Source organism: Rhinatrema bivittatum, chromosome 4, assembly GCF_901001135.1.
Source record: "Rhinatrema bivittatum chromosome 4, aRhiBiv1.1, whole genome shotgun sequence".
Lineage (NCBI taxonomy): Eukaryota > Metazoa > Chordata > Amphibia > Gymnophiona > Rhinatrematidae > Rhinatrema > Rhinatrema bivittatum.
The window spans coordinates 190,552,321-190,580,184 of NC_042618.1; the positions used below are offsets into that span (position 1 = coordinate 190,552,321).

General features: G+C 42.0%; 1 protein-coding gene across 1 annotated transcript in view; it reads right to left on the minus strand.

Annotated features, from left to right (window-relative positions):
* Positions 1-27,864, minus strand: part of LOC115090398 (inter-alpha-trypsin inhibitor heavy chain H3-like) — a 204,031-nt gene that overhangs the window by 136,603 nt on the left and 39,564 nt on the right. The window contains exons 2-5 of the mRNA XM_029599438.1: positions 21,264-21,284; positions 14,613-14,779; positions 12,556-12,660; positions 5,610-5,772 (exon numbers count right to left, since the gene is read on the minus strand). Coding sequence (XP_029455298.1) covers positions 5,610-5,772; positions 12,556-12,660; positions 14,613-14,779; positions 21,264-21,284 — 456 coding nt within the window. The remainder of the gene's footprint in view (positions 1-5,609; positions 5,773-12,555; positions 12,661-14,612; positions 14,780-21,263; positions 21,285-27,864) is intronic.

The following is a 27,864-nucleotide window of genomic DNA, read 5'->3' on the forward strand; positions in this document are numbered from 1 at the left end:
AAAGCCGCGCGCGCCAAAGGGGCGCGCGGCTTAGTTTTATCTTCTGGACTGTCTCTCCTTAAAACGCGGATTCCTGGTTTTAAAACATCAACCCTTCTTGGAACATAACATCTAAGTGCCCAAGTAAGTGCAACTCTCTCGTCTCCCCTTTATTTCATAGAGTAACCCTCAAGAACGTATGGGGAAAAAGAGGAAAGGAACTGTAAGAGTTTTTCCTCCCAACTCTGCAGTACCCCCCCTAAGTTCCCAACCAACTATTGAGGGTTTCATGCAACCAATTAGTACCAGCACTCCGTCAGGTATGTTGGGAATTGGCCTAGATTCATCTAAGCCTGTATCCTCTGGGAATTCCATCTCCCTGACTCCTGAATTCCGCTTGCTACCAAATCAGGACTTTTTGCGTTTGGCAGAGTCGCAGGAGGGTCTATTGCACCTAATGGGAGCGGCATCAGCCCCTCCAAGAGAGGAGGACACTGCGAAACTAGATGTCCAGGCAAACGTTGGTTTGCCTGAGAAACCATCGATAATTACCCTGGAAACACTGTGGACTGCGATAAAAGGACTAGAATCCTCATTAGGGGTTAAAATTGAGAAAGTAAATAAATCTGTTGACATGATTCATTTTCAGGTACAGACCCATGATACTGCTATTAAGAAAAATGTTGAGCGTTTAATTGAGATTGAGAAGCAATGTGATACTTTGGGTAAAACAGATGTGGCTCTGATAAAAGGTCAATAATTCAATTCTCGTAGATTGGAAAGTCTAGAGAATTATTCTAGAAGGTTAAATTTGAGAATATTAAATTTCCCTAAATCATCAACAATGTCTCCTATAGACATGTTAAGGAAATTTTATGTAGAAATACTTAAAGTGCCTCAAGAAACAATTCCCCCAATAACAAAAGCGTTCTATATACCAGTAAGAAATATTGAGAATCAAAATAATTTGCCTCAAACATCAAATGTATTAGAAAATTTAACAGATTTTCTACAAGACTCTCAAATTACTGTTGAGAGTCGTGCTACATTATTAGTAGTGTTTGCGCTAGAACCTGATAAAATATGGACTATGAAATTGTTTTTTCGTATTGTAGAGAAAAAGTTTCTTGGTCAACAGATAACTATTTTTCCTGATCTTGCTAAGCCAACTCAATTGAGACGGAAAGCTTTTTTAATGAAAAAACAACGGGTATTAGCCCTTGGTGCTACCTTTATGTTACAATATCCTTGCAAATGCTCGATAAAATTAGCTTCCATAAAATATACTTTCTTTAATCCTGATCAATTGGAAGGTTTTTTACAGAATAGAACAACCCCTACAAATATTTCTTCATAAATTTATCACAAGTGTCTCATTGGAATAAGAAATTAGCGGATATTAATTATTAAGCTGGTCATTTCCTAATTTCTAAATACCTATAATACAGTCCCCATTTGTGGTCTCATATTGAACAAATGTGTACTCTAATTATTAAGATGTATATTATGTTGTTATTTCCTCACTTAGTTCTAAATTTCCATTATGTCAATGTGGTTTGACTATATTGTCTGTAAAAATTATGAAAATAAAGAATTAAAAAAAAAAAAAAAGAGACAGGATATACATAGTCTTGGCTAGTACATTAGAGAAGTAAGTTGGTTGTAGCGTGAAGATTGAAGAGGTTTCGGTGAGTTAGTGATGCCGGGGAAGGTGGTGTTTGCAGGCTGAGGCCGCAATGACTCTGAGAATCGCCGGTGCAGGGAAAAGAGAGGTGAGCATCAGAAGTCGCAGCCGTCTGCGACCGACGGGCGCAACATGAATCTGTGCCTCCATGACTGCAAGGAGTTTTGTGAACAACCAGGGGCCACTGAGAAGACTAAGGGGAGCACGTTGAACTTGTCATGCACATCCTTCACCACAAACCTAAGGGACCTATGATGGGCAGGATTAATGGGAACATGTGCATAATTATCTATCAGATCCAGTGCACTGCCAACCCCTCATTTGAATGAAAGGGAGAATTGTATGCAGTGAGTTCATCTTGAACCTCTCCTGACCAGCAGTTTGTTTAGCTTTCTCAGTGATGCACCGGAGGTGGACCCTTGGTCCAAGGTGGGGTTGACGCTACCCGTAGGAGGGATCCTACGGTTCCCCACCGTTGGCAGGAAGAGAGGGCTGATGGACAGAGGCTGGCTGGCGCTTCACCAATACCAGCCCTCGTTCCCCGCGGGTTGAGCCTTTGGGTGCCGTGCCGGCTGGACTTAGGTGGCCTCCGTCGGTGGTCATCGATGGATGGGTCAGCCCAGAGGCAGCAACAGGGATAAGTATCAGTCTGTACTGGATGAGACGGAGTCCCAGAGACCCGGGCGCCAATAGGAACACAGTCTGACAGGGGGCACCCGAGCAAGAGCAGGCCGAAGTCTGAATAAGCCACGTCCAGGACAAGGACTGAAGAGGCGTCATTGAGCAAGCTGGGTTCAAGGCTGGCGGCAATCTGGAAGCGGTGGCAAACAAGGCTGAGGTCTGGACGAGGAGAGAATTAAGGAGTATGACTGCACTCATTAAGAAGGCATACGAGTTATACTTCGGGTGCAAAATTGGTGACCAGGACAGAGCATGGGCTCCTCATATATGTTGCGCATCTTGCGCCAGTAGTCTGCAAGCTTGGCTGAAAGGTGTGCGACCATCCATGCTGTTTGCCAACCCAATGATATGGAGGGAACAGAAAGATCATATAACTGACTGTTACTTCTGCATGACGAATGTGTCAGGATACTCAAAGAACAGGAAGTTTATTGAGTACCCTAACCTTGCATCAGCAATGAGACTAGTGCCGCATGACGGCAGTCTTCCTGTTCCAAAACCGCCAGAGGTATAGACATTTGATGACGAGGATGAGGAGGTAGGCGATGATGGTGAGCCATCACAGATGGAAGCTGCGGCTGATCCTGACTTTGTGCCATCAACATTCAGAGATCCTCATTTAATATCTCAGTCAGAGCTGAAAGATCTGGTTAGAGATTTGGCTTTATCGAAGAGTCAGGCAAAGCTGCTTGGGTCAAGGCTGCAAGGATGGAATCTTTTGGTCATCTGATATGAAAATTTCAATATTTCGCAGCCGTTATGAAGATTTGACAAAATATTTCAACCAAGTAGACAGTCTGACTTTTTGCTGGGACATCAATGGATTGTTTTGTGCTCTCGGATGTGACCACAACCCAACAGAATGATGACTGTTTATTGATTCATCAGTCTTAAGTTTGAAGGCTGTTTTGCTGCACAACAGCAATATCTACCCATCAATACCTGTCGGACATGCCGTTTATATGAAAGAAATGTATGAGAACATGCAGCTACTGCTGAACCACATTGAGTACTCGAGGTACAAGTGGAATTTGTGTGGTGATCTCAAGGTAGTTGCAATTCTACTGGGCCTGCAGCTTGGTTACACCAAGTATTGTTGCTTCCTTTGTGAGTGGGACAGTCGATCAAGAGATTTGCATTACATCAGAAAAGTCTGGCCTCTCCGCAAGAAGTTGGGTCCAGGGCAGAAGAATGTTGTGCACGACCCATTGGTGGATCCAAGTAAGATATTTCTTCCACCTTTGTACATCAAATTTGGGCTGATGAAAAACTTCGTTAAGGCAATGAACAAGCAAAGTAAAGGCTTTGATTATTTGTGGCAAATGTTTCCACCCATAAGTGATGCCAAGATAAAAGAAGGTGTTTTCGTTGGCTCACAAATCCGAGCTGTGATGAAGGACAGCCACTTTGATGGTCTTCTGCAAGGTACAGAACATCATTTGTAACTTTCTAGGCAACTATAAGGCAGCAGACTATGTCGAACAAGTTGAAAATCAGTTTCAGGCATACAAATTGATGAAGTGCAACATGTCATTGAAGATACATTTTCTTCATTCCCACTTGGACTTCTTCCTAGACAACCTTGGCGCTGTGAGTGACGAACATGGTGAAAGGTTTCATCAAGACATTGTCAAAATGGAGAAACGGTATCAAGGTAAGTAGAACCCCTCCATGCTGGGTGATTATTGTTGGACTCTCATCCGCGAAGCGTCGAACAGTGATTACAAACGAAAATCTACGGCAACAAATTGTTTGTTTTGTTTTCTGGTGCCAACATTGCCATTATAGCTTATGCCACTACAGGCACGTAACAATGCTTAATATATATTGCACTTTTCTGACAAAGGATATGTGATTCAGACAGACATAAATGCATATTTGTGTTCAGCTTGTTAAAATCTACTTGTTTCAGAGGAAACAAAATGTTCCCAGAAATTTGTTTATCAGTGTTACCAGGAATGTTAAGATTATGCAAGAAAGGGGGTCAGATTAAAAGTTCCGTAAGGGGAGTAATTTTTTGCTAAAATGGTGTGAGCGTGGTGAGGAAGGGTGAGGCAACAGAGAGGACAGGACAGCTCATTGACTTTTTTAAACCTTTTTACTACTGGGGCCTTTTTACTACTCAACGGGTGATGAGGGAAGGAAAATATTTTGACCATTCAAGCCTTTTAAGGTGAGCCCTTGGAACATCAGGATGTGCATTAGCATCCCAATACTCCCAGAAAAAGTTAGCTATGGCTCTTGAGTTGTAGCTATCTTTCCTCAAAGTAACATAGCTTGCAAATTTTCATGCAAGTTGTGTTATTTTATTTGCATTAGATTTATTCCCACAAAATGCCAGATTTTTCTGGGGAGAGATAGGGGCAGATTTTCAAAGCCCTACGTGTGCCGGGCCTATTTTCAAAAGGCCCGGCGGCATGCGTAAAGCCCCGGGACGCATGTAAGTCCCGGGGCTTGAAAAAAGGGACGGGGCAGTCTGGGGGAGGGGGCGGGGGCGAGGACGGAGCCTCCAGGCACAGCGGCCATTTGCCACTGTGCCTATGATCACAGGTCGGCCATCGGCCTGCGCGCGCAACCTACGTCTGCCCAGAGGCAGGTGCAACTTATAAAATAAAGGTTAGGGGAGGATTTAGGTAGGGCTGGGGGTGGGGAAGATGGGGGGGGCAGAAGGAAAGTTCTCTCTGAGGCCGCTCCGATTTTGGAGCGGCCTTGGAGGCCTTGGAGGGAATGGGAAAAGCTCGGCGCGCAGAAGGTATACTATTGTGCGCCCCCTTGCACGCGCTGACCCCGAATTTTATAACATGTGCGCGGCTGCGCGCGCATGTTATAAAATCGGGCATACATTTGTGCGCACAAGTTTGCGCGCACAAATGTACACCCACGCGTAGGTATTAAAATCCGGCCCATAATGTGCAGTATTTGAAATGCACAGTAAGATTTTTCTGCATCTTAAAATTCTAATGTGGTTTAGTAAATGATCCCCTAAGTTTATACCTGAAAATGATGTGATTTGATCAAGGAGCATCAGTGGGATTTGAATCGTGGCTTAGCTTGCTTAGCTACTCTTCCAGTCCAGGACCTCATCTTACATAAAAATGATGTGGAAGCATTTTAATGTGCACATTAGGTTTTACTGCATGACATACTATTTGAAGCGCATGCAAAACCACCTTAAAATGCATGTTACAATTTATTGCATAGGCCTCTTAATCAGCTCTCTGGATTGTTAAAATATAGCTCTATTGCTGAAATCCTGCCACATTACCTGAAAAAGATCGACCAGTTGTTTTGGTTTTACTTTAATGAACATTTCATATAATGTTCTTTGCCGTTGCAAAAGCTCCTCATAGGTCAGCTCAAAGGTGACTTTGCTTCCTGCTGCAATATTCACTGAAATGGTGAATTTCTCAGTTTTCCTTCCAGATGCCCTGAAAATATTAAGCAAATGAATTCGAAATATGAACAGTCTATAGTTCCATAAAATGGTATTGAAAAAATAATCAAACCAGCAAAAATATCAAGACAAATACAAATTTACAATCAAAAGTTGCTTGTGAATTTTGGCAAATAAAAGTATTCACAATCTAAAAAAAACAGAATGCAGATGCACTGCATGTCTCAGAAAAAAATATGTAAACCTTGATACTTGAGCTTTAGACTAACTCAAGTTTGTGTAATATATAATCAGGTTCATTTTAAAATGTATGAGCCTCATTATTCCTTTTCAAATATGAGTTTGTCTCCTGATGTTACAAACAAGTGCATTTGGGCATAGGAAGGAAATTAGCATGCTCCTTCTACGATATCAACTTGAATTAAGAGCTACAAGTCAAAAATGCTTGCTTACACTTCAATCAGCATGCTCCCTCATTTGAGTATAGTCTAAAGCTCATATGTAGCCTTATTCTTCAGGAATCAAGGGAGGAATAGAAAATTAAAAGACAAACAGAAATCTATCATTCCAATTGGAAAAACTGTCATAATTAATAGGAATATGCAGAAAATACTATTTAGGAGTTGGTTTACATGTATGCAGAATATAAAAGGGTTAATAAAATGTCTCATTCTTTTTGTATATTTAGCTTTGCCTACAATGCTTAAGAACATAAGAACATGCCATACTGGGTCAGACCAAGGGTCCATCAAGCCCAGCATCCTGTTTCCAACAGTGGCCAATCCAGGCCATAAGAACCTGGCAAGTACCCAAAAACTAAATCTATTCCATGTTACTGTTGCTAGTTATAGCAGTGGCTATTTTCTAAGTAAACTTACCGGTAATTAATAGCAGGTAATAGACTTCTCCTCCAAGAACTTATCCAATCCTTTTTTAAACACAGCTATACTAACTGCACTAACCACATCCTCTGGCAACAAATTCCAGAGTTTTTAATTGTGCATTGAGTGAAAAAGAACTTTCTCCGATTATTTATTTACACACTTTTTTATACCGGTATTCATAAAATTTCATATTGGTTTATATTTTAAAATACTCGAAACCCACATATAAAACATTATTAACATAAAACAGAGTCCTAAAAAACCTAAAAACAATTATAAATAATACAATCCATAAAATAACTAAAATTCTAACAGTCCATTACTACAATATCTAAAATTTAAATTGGCATAGTCAATAGCTTAGCAGGAAAGGAAGGTAAGGGAAAAGGGATTGAGTTCAATTTGCGAAGGCCTGCTGAAAAGGCCATGTCTTTAGTTGGTTTTTTTTAAGTGTTTGACTGGGATTCAAGCCTTAAGTCAGCTGGTAGAGCATTCCAAATTTTTGGACCTACCAGTGATAATGCTCTGTCGCAAACTGTCTGTCGAACTCTGTTGCAAACTGTCGCAAACTGTCTGTCGAAGCCATCCCCCTTGAAACAGGAGTACCACAAAGATCAGCTCTATCGGCCATACTCTTCAATATTTACCTACTACCCCTTTGCCAACTCCTATCAAGCCTAGGAATAACTTTCTACATGTATGCGGGCGACATTCAACTCCTCATTCCAATCACTTTCACCTTAGAAGACGCATTGTCGACTGCAGCCACACACCTCGATACAATTCAAAACAATTCAAAACTCAGGATCAATAACCACACCACCCCTCCAAATTGACAACCTCCGCATACAACTCAAAGATAACGTAAAAGACCTTGGCTTTTGGATTGACAGCGATCTAAACTACAAAAAACACATTGCAATTAAAACAAAAGAAGGCTTCCATAAACTCCAAATACTCAAACACCTAAAACCATTGCTTCACCACCAAGAATTCAGAACCGTCCTACAAGCCCTCATCTTCACCAGCCTAGATTACTGCAACTCGCTCTTAATAGGTCTACCTAAAACATCATTAAAACCACTACAGTTATTACAGAATGCCGCAGCCAGAGTCCTAACTGGTTAAAAGAGATCCGACCACATAACCCCCGTACTCAATAATCTACACTGGCTTCCGATAGACAAAAGAATAGAATTCAAAGTTCTAACACTTCTACACAATACAATTTATAGAGCCGACAACACAGCTCTGGACAATGTCATACATGTACACAGGTCACTACGTACGACCAGGTCAACAAGTAACTTACATCTAGAAGTGCCACCTTTACCGTTAGCCAAACTGTCCTCCACAAGAAATAGAGCCATTTCCATTGCGGGCCTGAACCTATGGAACACCTTACCGCAACACCTGAGTTCACAAGAAAACCTTAAAACCTTCGAAAAAGAACTCAAAACATGGCTATTCAGCCAAACACTCAAAGACGGCATAGGATAACACAACAGACCACACCTACCGCATCCACTCTTCGGATATACAATATCATTCCAATGACAATTTCACTAACTCACAGAAACCTCTTCAATCTTCTCCCTCTAACATCTCTTCCCCAGACATAATTTAAGCACAGATATATACCTCGTAATATGATTTATTTCATTTGTTTTTGGTTTTTATTTATTGCACTATGTTATGGTTCAGTAGCAGCTCCAATTACTGTTTAAATGCTTTAGTTATAACAGGTTGTTGTAATTGTTTTAAATACCTTCGATGTAACAGGTTGTTGTAAATGTAAACCGGAGTGAAGGCATTTTTTGCTATACCTCGGTATATAAAAAACTCATAAATAAATAAAATAAATAAACTGTATTTAAGTGTGCCAGTTTGGGAGATAGTATGAATAGTAAAGCTTTGCCAGCAGACCGTAAATTACGTTGGGGTGCCTGGATGTGCAAAACCGCATTTAACCATTCTATTTTTTCACCGTACAATTATTTATGGATTATGGATAAGCATTTGAACTGAATTCTATAAAAAATTGGGAGACAGTGGAGTTCTTTCAGAATTGGAGTAATATGGTCGTGTTTCTTGCCTCCAGTTAACAGGTGGGTGGCTGCATTTTGCATAAGCTGCAAAGGACGGATTGTAGAGACCGGAAGGCCCAATAATAGGGCATTGCTAGTCTAGCTTCAAAAATAACAAAGCCTGAAGGATGGTCCTAAAATCATTCATATGTAATAAAGGCTTTAATTTTTTTTTTTAATTTGTAATTTATAAAATCCATCCTTCACTGTTTTGCTTATGAACTTCTTAAAATTAAATTCCGTATCTAAAATGAAACCCAAATCTCTAACATCATAAATAATACTATGTGAATTATTTAATGCTTTGGTTTCTGCAATGACCCTCTCATTTAATTTATTAGAAATCAATAAAATTTCAGTTTTGGATTGGTTTAATGATAAAAACATATGATTCAGTAATTGCTGAATAGATTTAAAATAAATATTCCAAAGTTTTAATGTGGAGTCAAAAGAACCTTCTATTGGAAGTAAAATTTGTACTTCATCAGTGAATATGAAGTGTACAAGACCTAGGCCTGAAAGAAATTTACAAAGTGGAGCCATATAAATATTAAAAAGAGTAGGAGACAGTGATGAACCTTGAGGAACTCCAGAGCGAAGGGGGACTGTTTCAGGTTCCGTACAACCTAATCTCACTTTATAAGTTCTATTTGAAAGATAGGATCTAAACCAATCCAAAGTGGTATCAGCAATCCCAATTTCTTCTAATCTTTTTATCATTGTTTCATGATTGAACGTGTCAAACGCGGAGGAAATATCCAACAAGATCATCCATTATCTAAGCCCCTCAATACTATATCAGTGAGGGAAGTCAGTAGTATTTCAGTATTGCAGTATTTAGAAAGCCAAATCGGGCGAGATAACAAAGATGGTTGATTTCTAAGTGGTCCATTAACTGTTGATTCACCACTTTCTCGATTAATTTAGATAGAAAATGAAGGGTGGAAATGGGTCGGAAATTGGATAGCATATGCATATCTAGTTGTGGGTTTTTTAATATTGGTTTAACCACCGCACATTTTAGATGATCAGGAAATATCCCTTCTTCCAATGATGAATTAATGATATTGGCCAAAGGGCCAGATAACATATCTGGAACTGATTAGAGCAATTTTATAAGTATCGGATCTTTTTTATTTATTTATTATTTTTATATACCGACATTCGATCTGAGATATCGCATCAGTTTACATTCAGGTACTGTAGGTATTTCCCTATCCCCAGAGGGCTTACGGTCTAAGTTTGTACCTGAGGCAATGGAGGGTAAAGTGACTTGCCCAAGGTCACAAGGAGTGACAGCAGGACTCAAATGCTGGTCTCCTGGGTCATAGCTCACTGCTCTAACCACTAGGCTATTCCTCCTTTCAGATGCTAAAACTGTGTCAAAGACAGACCATTTTGAATACAAATTAGTAGGTAGTGAAATTAACTGAGGGTTTGGATTAGCTAATTTGCTAATTAGCTTTTGAATTCTCACTAAAATGGTTGGCAAACTCATTTGCTTTATTATTGTCATTACCAGGCCGATTAAACTGTCTCTGAGTATTAGTCAGTTCTGAAACATATGAAAAAAGCATCTTCGGATTAAATTGAAATTTATGTATTTTTTGCAGCGTAGAAATCACGTTTAGATTTAAGTATGCCACATGGTAAGGGAGTGCCCCCTAGCCTTTCTATTATCTGAAAGAGTAAATAACTGATTCACATTAACCAGTTCTAGATCTCTCATAATTTTAAACACCTCTATCATATCCCCCCTCAGCCGTCTCTTCTTCAAGCTGAAAAGTCCTAACCTCTTTAGTCTTTCCTCATAGGGGAGCTGTTCCATCCCCTTTATTATTTTGGATGCCCTTCTCTATACCTTCTCCATTGCAACTATATCTTTTTTGACATGCGGCAACCAGAATTGTACACAGTATTCAAGATCTAAAATTGCTCCCTCTCTTGTCGGTTCCTGAACCAATTGCTCCATAAAGCTGTCATTTATTCCATCCATGAACTTTATCTCTCTAGCATGTCCCGATGATACATTTACCCAGTCAATATTGGGGTAATTGAAATCTGCAATTGAACACGTTGTATAATAGTCTTAAACTTTCAGTGTGTTAAATTTTCATGTAAATATATTTAGGACCATCATAACACCCGCGGTCTGCAAGCATTTTATGCCTGTATTTTCAGCTGCTACGGGTTATTTTTAATCATTGGTCGAAGACTCTGAATGTCTTTAAAAACAAAAAGACAATGATAGCTTATAGATTACTAATAAAAGGTTTGCAGTTTCATGTTTGAGAGTTTTGAGAACTGTGAGGTGAATGCAATCTGGTCCTGGTAATCTATTACTCTTTAGTTGTCAGTTTTGATCTATTACATATTCCATTGTCATAGAGATTTGCTTTAGTTGTTCAGTATCATTACCATTAAAGAATATTTCTGGGATGGGTATATGTTCACAACATTTTCCCCTCAATCAATGTCCCAAACATGGACCCCTAGGATAAGAGGCTTGGGGGAGGCTAAGCCTTCCCAAAGCCAAGATCTCCATGTCCTAAAATTCACCTCATCACCCAGCCTTCCTGCCTCTTTCTTTAGTATAGATTGAGAACAGGCGGGTACTGAGATGAAGATTGAAGCATGCGGTGGAAGAAAACTCTCAGCTTTCTGCTGCGGCTACTCTTAATCCCCTGCCTCTGATTTGTTCTGGCCAGAAGAATCAGCCAATCAGCATTTCCTCCAGCCCAATCAGGGACTACCAGGACAGAGCAAGAGATTGTGCATATTTATTTATTTTATTTAAAAAGTTTTTATATACCACATTATGGGCAGGATCTGGCCATCAAGGCGGTTTACAATGAGACATACATAGTTAAAAACAATACTATAATACATGTTATAACATATGTGAGAGGGTAGGGCACAGAGATGGACATCAAGCTAGGTTGAGAGAACCTTGCCCAAATCTCATCTTGGAGTGAGTTTCCTCTCTCCGAAGGCCAGCAAATCTTCACAAGAGACCACTGTTCTGTTCGTAGGTGTCACATAGAATGTCAAAGTGGCCCCTAACCCCCTACACTCTTACCTAATCCCCACCTCGAGTTACTAGGTGGGCCTATCATAGGGATACAAATACCTGCCTATGGGACATGCTATTATGGCCAGGTGTGCTCTCTCTCTCTCTCTCTCTCTCTCTCTCTCTCTCTCTCTCTCTCTCTCTCTCTCTCTCTCTCTCTCCCCATGTGTCTGGGATCATTAAAAACCAGTCCCCCAGTGGTTGAATGCAACAGGTCTGGCACTTATCACAGAATCTGAAATGGTATCACAATTTGCACTAACTTAGCTCTTCACACAGGTAATAAGTGCACATTGTGATAAATGCTACATTAGCATAAAACACACCCCTTTTGCTATCACATGCAGTACTTACCACATTTTGATAAATCCAGGCCTTAGATTGTAAGCCCTCTGGGGATAGGGAAATACCTACAGTACCTGAATGTAAACTGGTATGATATCTCAATTGAGATCAAATATTGGTATATAAAAAAAATAATAAATATAAAAGATAGGACTATGATTAAAACAGTGTCTTTTCACTGACTAAATGTTGTCAGTGGGTTTTCCACATATGAAGATCTCTTGAGAATTATCATAAAACTTAAAATGAGTTTAAAGTGAATATTATGTTTTGCATGATACCAGTTATTCAGTGTATTGCACACTGGGATAGTACATTCTTCAAAGGGTTTGCTATTGCAAAAAGCACATTGAGGAGTATGTGTGTCATCAGAAACCTTCAGGGTGCTAACTCAAGTTTACCACAACATCATAACAATTAAGTAGTCTTACTTGACTAGCCCTGCAGTCTGACCACGAGAAACTGCCTTTTGATACTGCTGTTTGGCAACTTCTTTTTCCTTTATAGTGCCAGGATAGGTAACACCATCAATTGTCCTAAAGACACAGAACAAAGAAATTGTACTAAGCAAAGCATATCAATTTTTAGCTCTGTACTGGATAATGTTTCACTGATGTAGCATCCTACAATTACTGACATGGAAAATAAAGAGAAGACACTCACGCTCTTCTATTAATGTAGTACATTTTGGAGGTAATATCCAAAGGCGCTACGCGCATAAAAATAGCATATATCATATCAGTTAGCAAAAGTCCATTTACAAGTGTAAAACCTTTTGAAAATTACCTCCATTATCTGATGCAGAAACCTGAAGAGGGATGCTAAATAAGTGAACTGAATCAGAAATTAAAGACATGAATAAACCTTTACAGACACATGACAAGACATCACAGAAGATCAAGGTGGCACTTGTGCGGGAAACATTTTTTCAGATCAGGCCACTGTATCAGTGACCCTTATGCTCTAGGTATTAAAAGGAAGCTTCAAAACCACCCAAGAATGTAAGGCATTAGAAATTAAAATGATGGAACACTTTGAAACAAACCCAAAAGGAGGCATAGCTTTCCTATAGCTGTAAATGTTATCATTCCTTTCTTTCAGCTTTCTCACTGTACCACACCCACATGAACCCTCCTCTCCATCATTTTATTTTACAGCTTTAAAAATAAACACCACTAGTGCATCATTATAATCCAAAGTGCAATGTACTTGTATATTCAGGTAACATCATCATTGGCTCATTCTGCACTGACCTGATGAAGGAAGCATTTGTCTTGAAAGCTAGTCACAAATGTATTCAGTTAGTCAAATAAAAAGGTATCATCTTTATTTCTACATTTATGCCCTGTATGTCTGATTTAAAGGATAAATTGGAATGATAATCTGACAGCTAGTTTATACTGGGCCAAAATCACCATAAAGACCCAGGATTCTTCCCAAAGTGTTACAACAGTGAAATATATGAGATGTCAACTAGAAATTCACTAACTGGGATTAGGGACCTTTACCCATACAGCAAATGCTGAGGAAATGAATATTTTTTTATATATTTTTACACTATTTTTATGGGGATATGTCAACTTTCCAAAGGGATGGAAGTGTATGCAATCACCTTGTGTGTGTGTCTAACCTCCTTTAATAACTTTCCTATTCGATGTCCTATTGATACCAAATTTGCAGAGTATGTCGGGGCCAAGAGGAGTTGGATACAGGTGTTTTTTCTAGATATATTTATTCCAAAAATACACATGTACAACTGTTACTCCTTAATACTTTTCAATTTTGCATCCATTCTACATCTGATCCACACTAAATTGTTACCACATGTCATAGGGTGCATGAGGATCATGACAATAGATATTTTTGTGGTGGAGTCCACATATTCCACAATATATGCTTGTAATTACACAATCTAATTATTTTCTTGCAATTATGACAACTAATAGCTTTTGGTTTTCTATCCACTTCATACAAAATTTTTAGGACATAGAGGGAACATGAGGATCCTGACATGGATGTTTTTTGGTTCATGTATTCCATGAAGACCTGCATGTAATTACGCCACCTAATCATTATTTAGTTTTGCATCCGATTCAAACCAAATTTTCAGGGGATCTATGAGGATCATGACAGATGTATTTTGGGGGAAGTCTCCACAAATTCCATGAATATGCACAAGCAATTATGTCTCCAGATAACCTTTAGGTTTTGCATCTGATCCATATCAAATTTTCAGGAGATATCAAGGGTGCCAAGAGGAGTTGGACAAAGGTACCTCTTTATGGATAGATGTGGGCATGAGCAGAAGCAAGCACAGGTGTGCACATACTGGAAAGTAGGCTCCTTTAGTTCTGTATTGAACTTCTAATTTTGGTAATATGAAAGTGTGCTATAATCTTACAGAGTATAAGACAAGAGTACATAATTTGTATATCCGAGAGTATTCTCTAATTTTATAACTTCTTTAATTCAGCTGTTAACTACTCACATTGTGAAATTGGTGATGAATGCTGTCTTTGGAAGATCCACATCAAAGAAGGCTTCCTGGGAGACATCAGCTCGATTGACAGCTCGACTGTTTATAACAGTGTGGGCAAATCGGGAAGTGACTTTGCTGTCAATTTTCAGACTGTAGATTTCTATTCCATTAACAACCTGAAGAATAAGCAAGCAGAGAAATACATTCTGGCTTCTGCCTGATGGAAGCTTAGCTAATCATCTTACTTACATTCTACAATATGCATATGGTGGGTGAAGTTATAATTAGCCCTGATGATTCACCATACATCTGAGCAGGACTGAACAAATTTGGTACAGATCTAGGAGGCACCTCAAAATATAGGTGCTAGGATGGATACCAATATTCAGCCTTCTGACCCCTAATACACTAATACACCCTCATCCACCTGAGGCACTTGCTCATTTGCTGATCCCTCCAAATATACTCACCATTCACTTATATACCTTCAATTTCTCCATGTACTCTTTGACCCTCTATTGACAAGCTTTATCCCTGACCTCCAATGGATTCACTCCCCAATCACTTTTGAAGCCACTCCCCATCCTTGATGGCCATCCATATTCACATGGACTTCCCCTACACTGTATTCCCTATTTCACTCACCCTGCTTCCTTCCCTGAGGCACTCACTCAACCCCCAATCACGCCCAATGCACTCATCCCCACCACACCCCCTGAAGCTCTCATGCAATTCCCCCATCCCCACCTAATGCATTTCCCCCACCCTCGACAAACACTCCTATTCCCATCCATGCATTTACCCTTCCCAATCTCTGGACCTATCCCCAGTCCTCCAACCTCCTCGGCCAGCAGGAAGTAGTGTTTCATATTGCAGATGACTCCTCTATCAGCTAGTTTCATTTTCACAGTTTAAAATGCATACAAGAGAATTTTAAAAGCCCTGCACGCACCTATCCTGACAATCAAGCAATGTCTCCCCAAACTAAACAAGTTGATAGTCCATATTTTGTGATGACAGAGAAAATCAAATTAAAGAGAATTGAGATGTCCAAAGTAAATTCATGTATATTGCTGTAATAGCTATACTTAGTCAACAGCATCATCAGCAAACACAATGCTTCAAGATGACTCATATAGTAGTGTACAGTCCCTTCCCTATCAGAGCTTATAACAACATTTTTGAGCAAATCATTACGGAGCAATTTTCATTGATTCATCTAGCTGCTGTTGCGTCCGGTCTCAGACGGTGTAATAATCCGCTATGCTGATGGGAGGAGCAATCAGATAGGGGAGTTATTTCTGTAATAATTCTGGTGTTAGTTGTGGGTGGATCCTTGGGCCGGTGGCAGATGACCACGCCCCCGGGGGAAGATCCCGAGAGGGACCACTGGCTAGGCTTAGAGTATGGAGACAGACACACACTAGTTCTTTTATTAAACAGGTTTTTGAAACCACCAGAGGTGGCAGTGGTGCACTGAAGTGCCCGGCAGGGCTGAAGTCCCTCAGATACTGGAACAGCGATCTCAGGATGGCTGAGCTGTTGAGAAACTGTAGACAGTGAGTAGGCAGGGTATGCAGAGTTCATGAACAGAACTAGATGACAACATTCACAATAATGGTCTCGGAGAAGCTCAGCAGCTAGAAAGGGTAGGCCCTCGAGGAGCGAGTACCTGGTTCCAGGGAAAGCTCTGAGAGAGCAATGGCAACTCACAATGATGTAGGCAGCGATAATTTCCAGGCAGAAGAGAATCAGCAAAGAGTCAGGAACGAGGGCCCTCAAGGAGCGAGTACCAGTTCCTGACAGTAACCTGAAAGGCAAAGAGAGAGCGAGGCCCCCGAGGAGCGGGTATCTCTGGTAAGTCCGAGGAGGCAGAGTAGCTTGGACGAATCCTTGCTAACTCGGGTGGATTTTAAAAGGCCCGTGTGCGTAAATCCTTCCGGATTTACGCGCGCAGGGCCATCGCGCGCCTATTTTGCATAGGCTGCCGGTGCGCGTAAAGCCCCAGGATGCGCGTAAGTCCCGGGGCTTTCGAAAAGGGGAGGAAGGGGGCGTGTCCGGGGGCATTCCCGAAACGACGCGATGTTTTGGGGGCGGGCCCGGGGGCGTGGCGCTGGCCCGGGGGCGTGGTCGAGGCCTCCGGACCAGCCCCCGGGACCGGAGGATGGAGCGGGGCTGCCGGTCGACGCACGCAAAGTTATGGGGGGGGGTTTTAGATAGGGCTGGGGGGGTGGGTTAGGTAGGGGAAGGGCGAAGGAAAGTTCCCTCCGAGGCCGCTCCGAAATCGGAGCAGCCTCGGAGGGAACGGAGGCAGGCTGCGCGACTTGGCGCGTGCAGGCTGCCGATATTGCGCAGCCTTGCACACGCCGACCCCGGATTTTATAAGATACGCGCGGCTACGCGCGTATCTTATAAAATCCAGCGTACTTTTGTTCGCGCCTGCTGCGCGAACAAAAGTACGTGCTCGCGCAAGTATTTAAAATCTGCCCCTCAGTTTGTTAGCGATATCAGAGACCTTTAAATATCGGAAGCGGATTACGTCATCTCAGGGGGACGCCCCTGAGGTTCGCGTCCTTGCTGGCACTTCAATCAGAGCGTGCACACACTAGGCTTCAGGCAACATGGCGGAATTGCAGCGTCGAGCCGGTCCGGGGACATCGGAGGAATTTGGCAGGAAGACGCTGCGGCAGCCAGCCGTCCTTCAACCTTGGAGGGAGTCACCACAGAGGTAAAGAGGGCGGAGTGAAGACGTCGAGCAGCGACCTCTGTGCCTCACCTTTCTTCCTTCTCGCTCCACAAGCCTTGGGAAGATGGCTGCTGCCGCGTCATCATGTCGCTCTTTCTGGCGTCCCTGGATCGGCAACAGCGACGGTGTTCGCCATAATTTCCTGAGGGCCTCCTAGGGTGCGCTCGCGCATGCCACCTACGTCCCCTCCGAGTGACGTCATCACATCCTAGTATTTAGCCTGCCCTTCATTTGCTAACAAACTGAGTTAGCAAGGTTTGGACTGCCTCCAGTCTAAGCTGCTCTGCCGCCTCCAGCTGCCACAGGAAGCTCTCTCTGCCCTTCAGAGTATTTTCTCTAACCTGGGTACCCGCTCCTCGGGGGCCCTTTTGCTCTATTTCAGGTACCTATCCTGGGAAACTGGGTACTCGCTCCTTGAGGGCCTGCTATCCCTAATCTGGTGCCTGCCATGGATCAACTTCTGCCTGACTGGACCTTCATTTACAGCTTCAGCTTCAGTGAGTACTAACCTTCAGTCTGTCTTCAGCTTCAGCGCTCCACTCTACATCCGGGATCTGTTCCCGCTATGCCGCGCTGCTTACCATCTGTTCAAGTGAGAGACTGTCTCCTCTGCTGAGGATCCCTGACTGCTTCACTGGGTTATCTTCACTGCTGCCCGCTCCCCGGGCAGTGCCATCAAGCTGTATAATAAAATCCTACTTCTTTGTGTTTGCGTGTATAGAGTCTAGCCTAGAACTGCAGTTCCTCACGGGGCTCCTCCCCGTGGGAGTGGCCATCACCGCAGTACCCAAGAATCCACTCCAACACCTCAAAACCATAACAGCTGCAAAATAAATTCACTAAAAATTGCATAAATCATCAGTGGATGATTTATGCAATGAAGAATGCAGGTGTATTTACAAATTTTCTATCTTTATCCAGTACATATGTATATATTCTTCCCTCCCTCAGCCTAACAATACTGCCAAGAATGCCTAAGTTTAGCCACTCTGCAGTGGACATCATCCTGATGGATCCAGCCAACTAACTCTTTAGTTGGCAGCTACATATATCTGAAAATTGCTCTTTAAGTGCGTGATTTATTAAAGCTTTTTTTCTGTGTCTGGGGATGAGGAAACCTTAGTAAATCAGGCCCTGAGTGACAAAATGTAGCTCATATACAAGGCTTCTGATTCTAGAGGTTTATACAATGTAAATTTAGGGGGTTATTTTTCATGCAATTAGGGAATTTTGTTGGGAGGCCAAAAATAGGTGTTTATCTGTTTCACGTTGCAAATTGAAATTTTTGGTGTTTTTTTAGGTGGATTCTGTTTAATAAAGTGTAAATCAGTTTTACATGCTGCATGGTGCGGTGTGGTGTGTGTGACTAGTGTGAGGGTAGTAGTGTATGTGCATGTGGCTGAAGGGGAATGAAGGTAAGGGTGAGGATTAGTAGGGAGTGGCAATGTGTTTGTATATATGTCATTGGAGGGGATGGTAGGATGCATGTGTATATGTGTGTGTGTGTGTGTGTTACTGCAGGGGTTGGCAGGGTGGGTGTGTGTGGCTGGAGAGGGTGGCAGGCTGTATATGTGGTTGGAGGGAGTGGCAGGGTGGGTGTGTGTGCATGGCTGGAGGGGTTGGCAGCGTGTGTATATGTGTAGGTAGCACTGGAGGGGGTGGTAGGGTGTGTGTGTGGCTGGAGGGATGATCGGGGGTGTGTGTGACTGAAGAGGTAGCAGGGTGGGTGTATGTAATGGTGTGTGTGTGTGTGGAGAGGGTGATAAGTTATGTGTGTGTGTGTATGATTGAAGGTGGTAGGAGGATATGTATATGAGACTCTTCTCTCCCCAACCCTGCCCATAATTTGTGTGTTTATATGGTTGGAGGGGGTGACAGAGTGTGTGTGTGTCTGTAGCTGGAAGAGATGGCAGGATGTTTGTGTATGTATGTGACTGGAGGGGGACAGGGGGTGTATGCATGTGTGTGTGTGGTTGGAGAGGGTGGGAGGGTGTGTGTGTGTGTGTGTGTGTGAATGGCTGGAAAGAATGGCAGGGTGGTGAGTGTGTGTGTGGTTGGAGAGGGTGGGAGGGTATGTGTGTGTGTGTGTGTGTGTGTGTGAATGGCTGGAAAGAGTGGCAGGGTGGTGAGTGTGTGTATGGCTGGAGAGGGTGGGAGGGTGTATGTGTGTGTGGCTGGAGGATGTGGCATGGTGTATATATGTGACTCTCCCTTCCCCTCCCCATTGCACTGTTTGTGGTTGGGGCTATGAGTGTGTGGCTGGAGGGAATGGCAGGCTGTATGTGTGTAGCTGGAAGACTGGTAGCAGGCAGTCCCCTTCTCTGTTTATTCCCTCCTCCCTTTCCTGATCCTTTACTTGGGCTGGCAGGGCGTGGGCTCCCTGCAAGGCTGCTGCTTTCACTGCCCACTCTTTTACGGGGCTTGTGCTTCCATTGGCTAGCTCCAATAATGTCATCTGGCTGCTGCTTTCAGCAGACAGATGACATCATCAGAACAACATCAGGTAGGCCTATTGTTGGATTTTTTTCAGTTGGGATATTGGATTTTTCAATCAGGTGTATCGTGGTGTTTCAGTTTTAATCAAAAATTAGAATATAGAGGTCGATTTTCAAAGCGTTGCTCACACGAAAATGCATGCATACGTGCGTATGTGGGCTACATGCAAGCAACACAGATTTTAAAAAGCCGCAATATACACACATATGTATCCGTGTGCGTGCCACAAATAAGAGGACATGGGTGTTCCAGGGCGGGGGCCAATATTTGCATGCATTACTCTGTATTTTAAAACCAGAGGCCACATCGTGCATCAGCTTGTTAGCCGTATAACTTTACTGCTGCTCCTGATGAGGAACAAGTCTATAGATCTTGCATTTTAGGGCTTATGGGACAAGGTGAGGGGTCTGGATCAACTGGGAGACATGCAGGATGAAGAAGACCTCGATATTGACTGGGCAAACTGGTGGACTAATTGGAAAAACTGGGAATGTCTCTCTTACGAGCATGTTTTAAAATCCGCTTACTTACTTGCGTTAAAACCGACAAAGTCCTATGCTCGTTTCTAAATTATCATGATAGTATGTTTTAGTGAGGAGAATTGCATGAAAAATTTGAATTTTAATTAATTTCAGCTTGATTAGAAATTGATGGAATTTGTCAAATGTTCCCCATCAAATATGGGAAAATTGGAAAGGGATTCAAAGTAGCCTCCACTGATTCATAAGAATTTGCATGAAATATGCCTGGAACAGAGCTCCAAGGATCATTGAATCTACTACTGAGTCACCAATTTGGGGGAATTTGCATCAGACTAATCCAAAACAAAGTTTACTGAACTTTGTCAAACCCGGAACTTTGTCAAATTAACTAACTGAACTAATTTGTCAAATTGGTGAAATTACTGCAGGCTACTCGAACAAACTTACAAACCTTATTTTAAAAAGTTGATACAACTGAGCTGGGGTCTGCAGGTTCTCTAGAGTAGACAACATTGCCTATGGTGCACAACAGCTATTCATGGTATACAGACTGGAGAGATGGAGAAAAATGTTACAAGAAAGAAGGTGTTGATACATGAGCTGCCCAGGTACTCTATCATTTATTACTAATATGATTACTAGAAGAAGAATAATTATTATTATTAATATATAGAGGCACCTAGGTCTAGCAGTTCTGATTGAAAAATTTGAAATACAAGATTATTTGGGGCTGAGCTAAATTTTGGGGGTTTTTTGGGAAGGGGGAGGGATTTTGTGTGCCAGAATTTCCTTGAGGCATTTGGGTCTTGGCTTTACCTGCAAAGCTGGCCAACTTCATCCTTAGTGGTTAAGGAATGATATCCATCCCTGGGACTCAATGATATGTGAGGAACAATTTACATCTAAACAAGGGCACTACAAATGGGAAATGCTTACCGTATTGCTGGTGCTTCGTTTCTGTAAAGAAAAACAAAACATAAGTGTCAAATTTGTCAGAATTATTTATGGAATCCAAGGACAGAGACTGGGGGGCAGGGGCCTGGGGTGTGCCTGCTGTCACAAGCTATCTGGTGAACAAAAACATTAGTGCTAAAGGCTTCTGTTTGACAAAATTCAGACGTGCAAAAAATCAAGCCCAGGGATTGGTCTTCACAGAACACTGCTAGATATTCTTTCTGTATCCATAAATAGCACTATATGTACATGATTCAGGAATTTTGGACATTAGAGGATTAAATTAACATTTGATTGACATTCCCTTTGAGGACTTGGGTTTTCGGTTTTGTGTGATTTTCAATCAAGCTCCCCCTAACAACTTTACTCAGTGCTTCGAGCCCTCCCCACACTGCCCAGCTCTGCTCTAGAAAATATCACAATTTATTCCTACCAAACCTAATGAACAGCCCCTTAGCCCCTGACAGGAATGCAACATATATAGGGTGCAATTGTCAACCTGTCCACATTGGGTCAAGATCCATTAGTACATTTTGCCTACCGAATGCACCAATTGCTTTGAAACATGCTGTGGGTACATCTGTGTACTCCATCTGCGATGGACTCTATTAACAGGGTGCCATCAAGCTAGGGCGAGATAACATAGTACAAAATGTCATCTTTGGGAGACTTTCCTCATGATGTCAAATCTCACATTGCATGAAAAACTGGCCTCTAAACCCTAAACCACCAACACCTCACCTCGAGCTATTAGATGGCCCTCCTATAAGCATATAAATAGTTGAACACTGTGAGGGCCTCCCCAGAGGCTTTCTCTCTCTCGGCTGAAATGCAATTCAAAACATTTATCATGAATTGCATTACGGCCATTTCGGTCATATCACAAAGCTTAACACCTGGAAAAGAGGTGTAGTTATTTCTGGCGTTAAAACCATGCAATATTGCCTCTCATTTTCATAAATCCCACCCAAACTCCTGCATAATCCTGCATTTTCCCAAATTTTGCATTCACGCTATGCGCTAGCATTATTATCGCTGGCATTAATGCATGTGTTACCGCCATAACGCATTTTGATGAATGACCCTGTAAGACATGGGCATGCAACTCTGGTCTTCCAGTGCCACAAACAAGCCTGGTTTTCAGGGTAGTCACAATGAATATGCATGAGATAGATTTGCATACAATGGAAGCAGTGCATGCAAATCTATCTCATGCATATTCATTGTGGATATCCTGAAAACCAAGTCTGTTGGTGGTACTCAAGGTATGGAGTTGGCCACCCCTGCACTATGAAATTAATATTCAATAAGTCAATATGTGGAGAAGTTATCCAGATAAAGTTATCTGGATAACTTTAGCCAAATGTTCAGTGGAACTTAACCAGATAAGTATTCCACTGAATATACTCTGCTAAAGGTAACTTTTCCACTCAGCAGTTTACTGAGTATTTTAAAAAATAGCACTCACTTATCCTCAATAATTAAAAAAATTGGAGCAGTTGATACCTCCCACTTCCCACCACCCAATATCTTAAAACATTGTAGCAGCTAATTGGTACTGATAGCCCCTCCCATCCCGTACCTTTGAAATACTGTGGCCAAAAATCCCCAACCCTCCACCCCGAAACGGTTCCCAAAGCAGAGCTGGAGGAGAAGAGTCTCATTCCTCTTCCTGCTCTGTTGAATACTAAGTCTGGTACACAGGAGGTCTATCTAGAGTATTTGGCACCTGGGGCGGATACTTCTTTGACACCTCCCCCCCCCCCCCCCCCCACCCCAACATATAATTTTAAAATGTCCTAAACATCAATAAAATATTTCAAAACAGTAGACACATCAAACACCACCCAATAATTAAAACTAATAAGGATTTTAAAAATCTCCCACTCTATTGTTTTGAGGAATAGTGATTTTCTGCTTTTCCATTGTTGCACTGCATACAGAATCTGGCTTGTGGTTTCCAGTTCAGTTTTTGTCTGCATGCGAGAGTGAGAGAGAGAGAGGAAGCGTGTGGTTTGTGTGTTAGCGTGTGAGAGATGAAAGAAGTATGTCTGTGTGTGAGAGAGACATAGAGGAAGTGTGAATGTGAGAGAGGTACAGAGAAAGTGTGTGTGTGTGTGTGTGTGTGTGTGTGTGTCTTCCCCCTCATTCTGCATTTGATGTTGTTGAATCTTTTCTATTAAGTTAACACAAGTGTCCAAATTAACAATTTTTTCTTCCTGGTTCTTTAAGGTTTTGGTATTTAATTTCAAAACATTATTTGTTTCCACCACCGCTTCAGTCAGAGAAGAAATAGATGACTCCAATCTTACAATAAGATTCCAAAGTGTGTCCAAGATAATTATAGGCAGTTTTATAATAACTGTTTTACCGACCTGAGTTCTAAGGTTTGTCCCTGAGTCATGGCCAATGTTCCGGTCAGAGTTCTCTAGCACCGGTGTACTCACCTCCACAGGAGTCGGTGGAAAAATTCCAGAGGCCCCGCAAACGGGCGACTCTAGTAGTGCCTGCAATACAGGCCTATTCCTCAATAGGAAAACCGATTCCACCACTGCAGTTCACGAGTCCTCTAAAATTTTTTAAACTTTTTCAATTTTTGATTGCTGGATGCTCTATTCATCAGCTGTTTTGAAATATTCTTTTTATTAGTAAGATTTTAGTATTATAATTTGTATTTTGTGTTTTAGTACAAAATGTTTTATTGAATTACACAGAAAAAAGGAACCGGACCTGGGGTGCAGGGCTCCTTATGCATCCCCAGGTCACAGAGAATAGCAAAACATACATTTATTTCGCCCCCCACAAAGTTCGCATGTATGGGGTGTGCTAAGGCTGCGAATCCAAAGGATCATTCACAGAGTCTTATAGGTCAGTCGATGAGAACCAAACTTCTGGAACAGTGTGGCAGTGCTTGAAGATAGGGTCCCAGGTCAACAAAAAGCCTCGTCGGTGTTGGGGTGTATCACGGGAAGCCAAATTGTCCATCTGCATCATATGGTGTAAATGATTGCGCCAAACCCAAAAAGAGGGGTTTTGTAAAGGTGTGCATATTTATATATATGCAATGCTGATTACATTTGTTAGTTTTCTGCTGCGTTTTCTATTTTTTGGAGTACAACATACACCCATTTGATGTTGTTTGATTTTTTGCACACCTTTACAGAATATCAAGGAACCATTGATATGAGCTTCAACTCATATACATAAGATTTATCTTATACAGGTAAAGTCATGTACTTAAATTTATTTTATTCTCTCCTCCGCTGCCTTTAAAATTCTCTTGATTTTTGTCATTATTTTGTTTGTAATAGCGCCTGTTTATTTTATACGTTACCATTATATATGTATTATGATTTCAATTTTTTGTATGTCCTGTTTGTTGAGTTATATTTGTTATTTATGTATTTTAGCCCCTGAGGCAGCCCCAGTGTGGGGGCGAAACTCGGCCTGAGTCGGGCTCTTTTTAAGAATACGTCTCCAATAAAAATAATTCTAATCTGACATCTTTTGGCATCTAAACCTACTTTGTTGCCTACACGGATTTCTTAGATAGCCTATCCTCCTGCTTTGAAGGTCAGTAGATATACAGACACCAAGATATCGAGTGGAATCTCTAACCCACTGCAACAATAGAGCAGTTGGATTGCTTTGTAAAAAAAAACCCCTATTTCCATAGATTGTAAAAAGGTGAAATAAATAACCCTATTCAACTCTGTTGAATGCTTTTTTGGCATCAAAGCTGACAACTAAATAAAGGGTTTCCATTCAGTTGCAGAACTCCATAGCCGTTAACACCAGCCTAATATTAGTAAGGGCGTAGCCTTTCCTCACAAAACCTACCTGGCCCGATTTGATAAGGGTGGGCAAGATATCAGCTAAGCGTTCCGCCAGTATTTTTCCCAATAATTTTTAATCAAAATTCAATAAGGAGATTGGACGGTAAGAGGCAGGGAGGAGAGGATCTTTACCAGATTTGGGAATGAGAGTTATGTGAGTGACGTTCCCATGCTCGAGGGAAGTACCACTTAGACCAGGGTGTTAAATACCTTCGGGAGGATTGCCCCAAATGTGTCTATTAGGCATTTATAAAACACTGCATTATACCCATTCGGGCCTGGGGCCTTGAGCCGTTTGGCTGACGAATGGCCACCTTTACTTCATCCTCGGTAATCGGCTTATTCAATCTCCCACATTGTTCTGAAGTAAGACAGGGAAGGTTAAATTTTTCACAGAACCGATCACAATGCTCCTGATCCCAACCCTCAGAGGTGTAAAGATCTGAATAATATTTTTGAAAGCATTTTAAAATTGAGGTGGTATCGTTGACAATCCAACCATTGGGGGATTGGATCACAGGTATATATCAAGGCTCTCGGGAAGATTTTATCAAATTAGCCAGTAGTCTCCCCAATTTGTTACCAAAGTGATATAGTTTAAACTGGTAATATAGGAGACTTTTTTTGGCTCTTTGATGAAGTAGTGAGTTAATTGCTACTTGCACTGAGAGATAGGATTCCTGATTAGCACTTGTATTGGAATGAATAAGGGCATGTTGAGCTCCTTGGAGTTGAGTACTAAGAGAAAGTAAATGTTTGTCAAGCATATTCCTCCGATAGGCCAAATAGGAGATGATGTCTCTTCGAAGCACAGACTTTGCAGTATACCAGAACAATATTGGGTCATCTCTATGCTGAGAGTTCAGATTGGAGTAATCTGCTCACTTTTCACGGAGATAGTCCTGAAAAAGTAAATCATCTGCTAGGAAAACGCCAGACAAAGAAGGAAGAGGCTGAAAAGGATTGCAATAATTCAATCCATACTGGAACATGGTCGGAGAGAATAATATCATCTATCGCCATGTCTATGACTTTAGAAAAAAGGTGACTACATACCACCTAGAGTACATGGCGTGGGCCCTGGATAAGTGAGTAAAATCTCTATCTAGGGGTGCAGTGTTCTCCAGGCATCTACCAAATGTAAAGTATGTTCCAGAAATGAGATCCCTTTACTATATGCACCATCCCGCTGGTTAAAGTGAGACATCCAACTGGGGGATCATGAACTGCATTAAAGTCCTCTCCTACAACAATCTCCTGGTCTATATAAGGGAGAAGAATCTGATAGATGTCCTTAAAAAAGGTCGAACTGTAAACATTCGGGGCATAAAGGACCAGAGTGGAGTTGTTGAAATCCACAACTAGAATGATATAGTGGCTCTGGGGATCTTTATGTTGCATCCATTGGTCTTCGACGGCTTCGCCCCACTTGCCTCACCTTATTCATGGCTCCTCCCACTTACCTGGGAAAGATGGCTACTGCAGCATCGATGAGCCGACCTCTCTGGCGTCCCCAGAATGGCTCTGGTGCAGCCTCCCACCATTGCTCCTCCCAGGTACCTACTAGGGTGCGTGTGTGCGCGCAACCCACATCTTTATACCACCCTTGGTGCGAACCTCGAGGGCGTTCCCTCATGCTGACATCATGCCATCCGGGTATATTACCTTCACTCATTTGCTAGCTCCCCCAGTTAGCAAGGACTCGAATCCGTTCCTGTCTACGCTACACTGCTGCTTCCATGCTGCCGCAGGAAGCTCTCTCTGCCCTTCAGGGTAATCGCTAACCTGGGTACCCGCTCCTCAGGGTTCTCTGCTTTATTTCAGGTGCCTTACAGGGAATAGGTACTCGCTCCTTGAGGGCCTGCTCTCCCAGCCTCGGTGCCTGTACCATCTACAACATACCTGGTGGAATCGCATACCAACAGCTAACACCTAGTGAATTCTCTAACTCTCAGTCTATCTCATCCACAGTATCTCCTCACTGGGAGACCTGCTGCGGACCCTCCTGACATCATCAAAGGAGAGAAGGGCTCCCTCTTCTGAGGTCCCTGAGACTACAACCACAGACTGCCTCACTACTGCCACTTCTGGTGGAGATCAAGCTGTATAATAAAGAGCCTTCCTGTGTTTTGTGTGTACGAGTCTAGCCTAGTGGTGTGGCTCCTCACGGGGCTCCTCCCCGTGGGCGTGGTCATCCCCACAGCACCCAAGGATCCACAAAACACATGTTATCATAACACTTTAATTTCAGTTTTGACTGTGATAGGCAGGTGTTTGCGGATCAAGACGCAAACACCTGTGGCCGACGCATAATGTACTGATCCCACCCAGTTTTGACGCAACTTTGCGTTTTCTATATCATTAAGATGGGTTTCTTGTAATAAATCTCAGCAGACCACAGGAAATGTGCATGAAAGAATTCAATGTCCACACAAAATTCAGTGATATAATGTTTTCATTTTAGACGGCAACTCCATAGTGTATATTACAGCATTTAAAGGTGCAAAGCGGGTCCCCCAACACGGACCTGTGTTTCGCCGCGAGGCTGCATCAGGAGGGACAGACAGAATTTTAGTTGTTCTAGAAACTAAAACAAATTATGTTAGAGACATGGTGGACAACAAACAAGATGGAAGCAGCAACGTCAAATTCAAAAAGACAATTTTACAATTTTCAACAAAACTATGAGCAATTCAAAGTGTTGCAACATCAGCATATAAATTGTAGCCATGTATCTTTATGCCCAA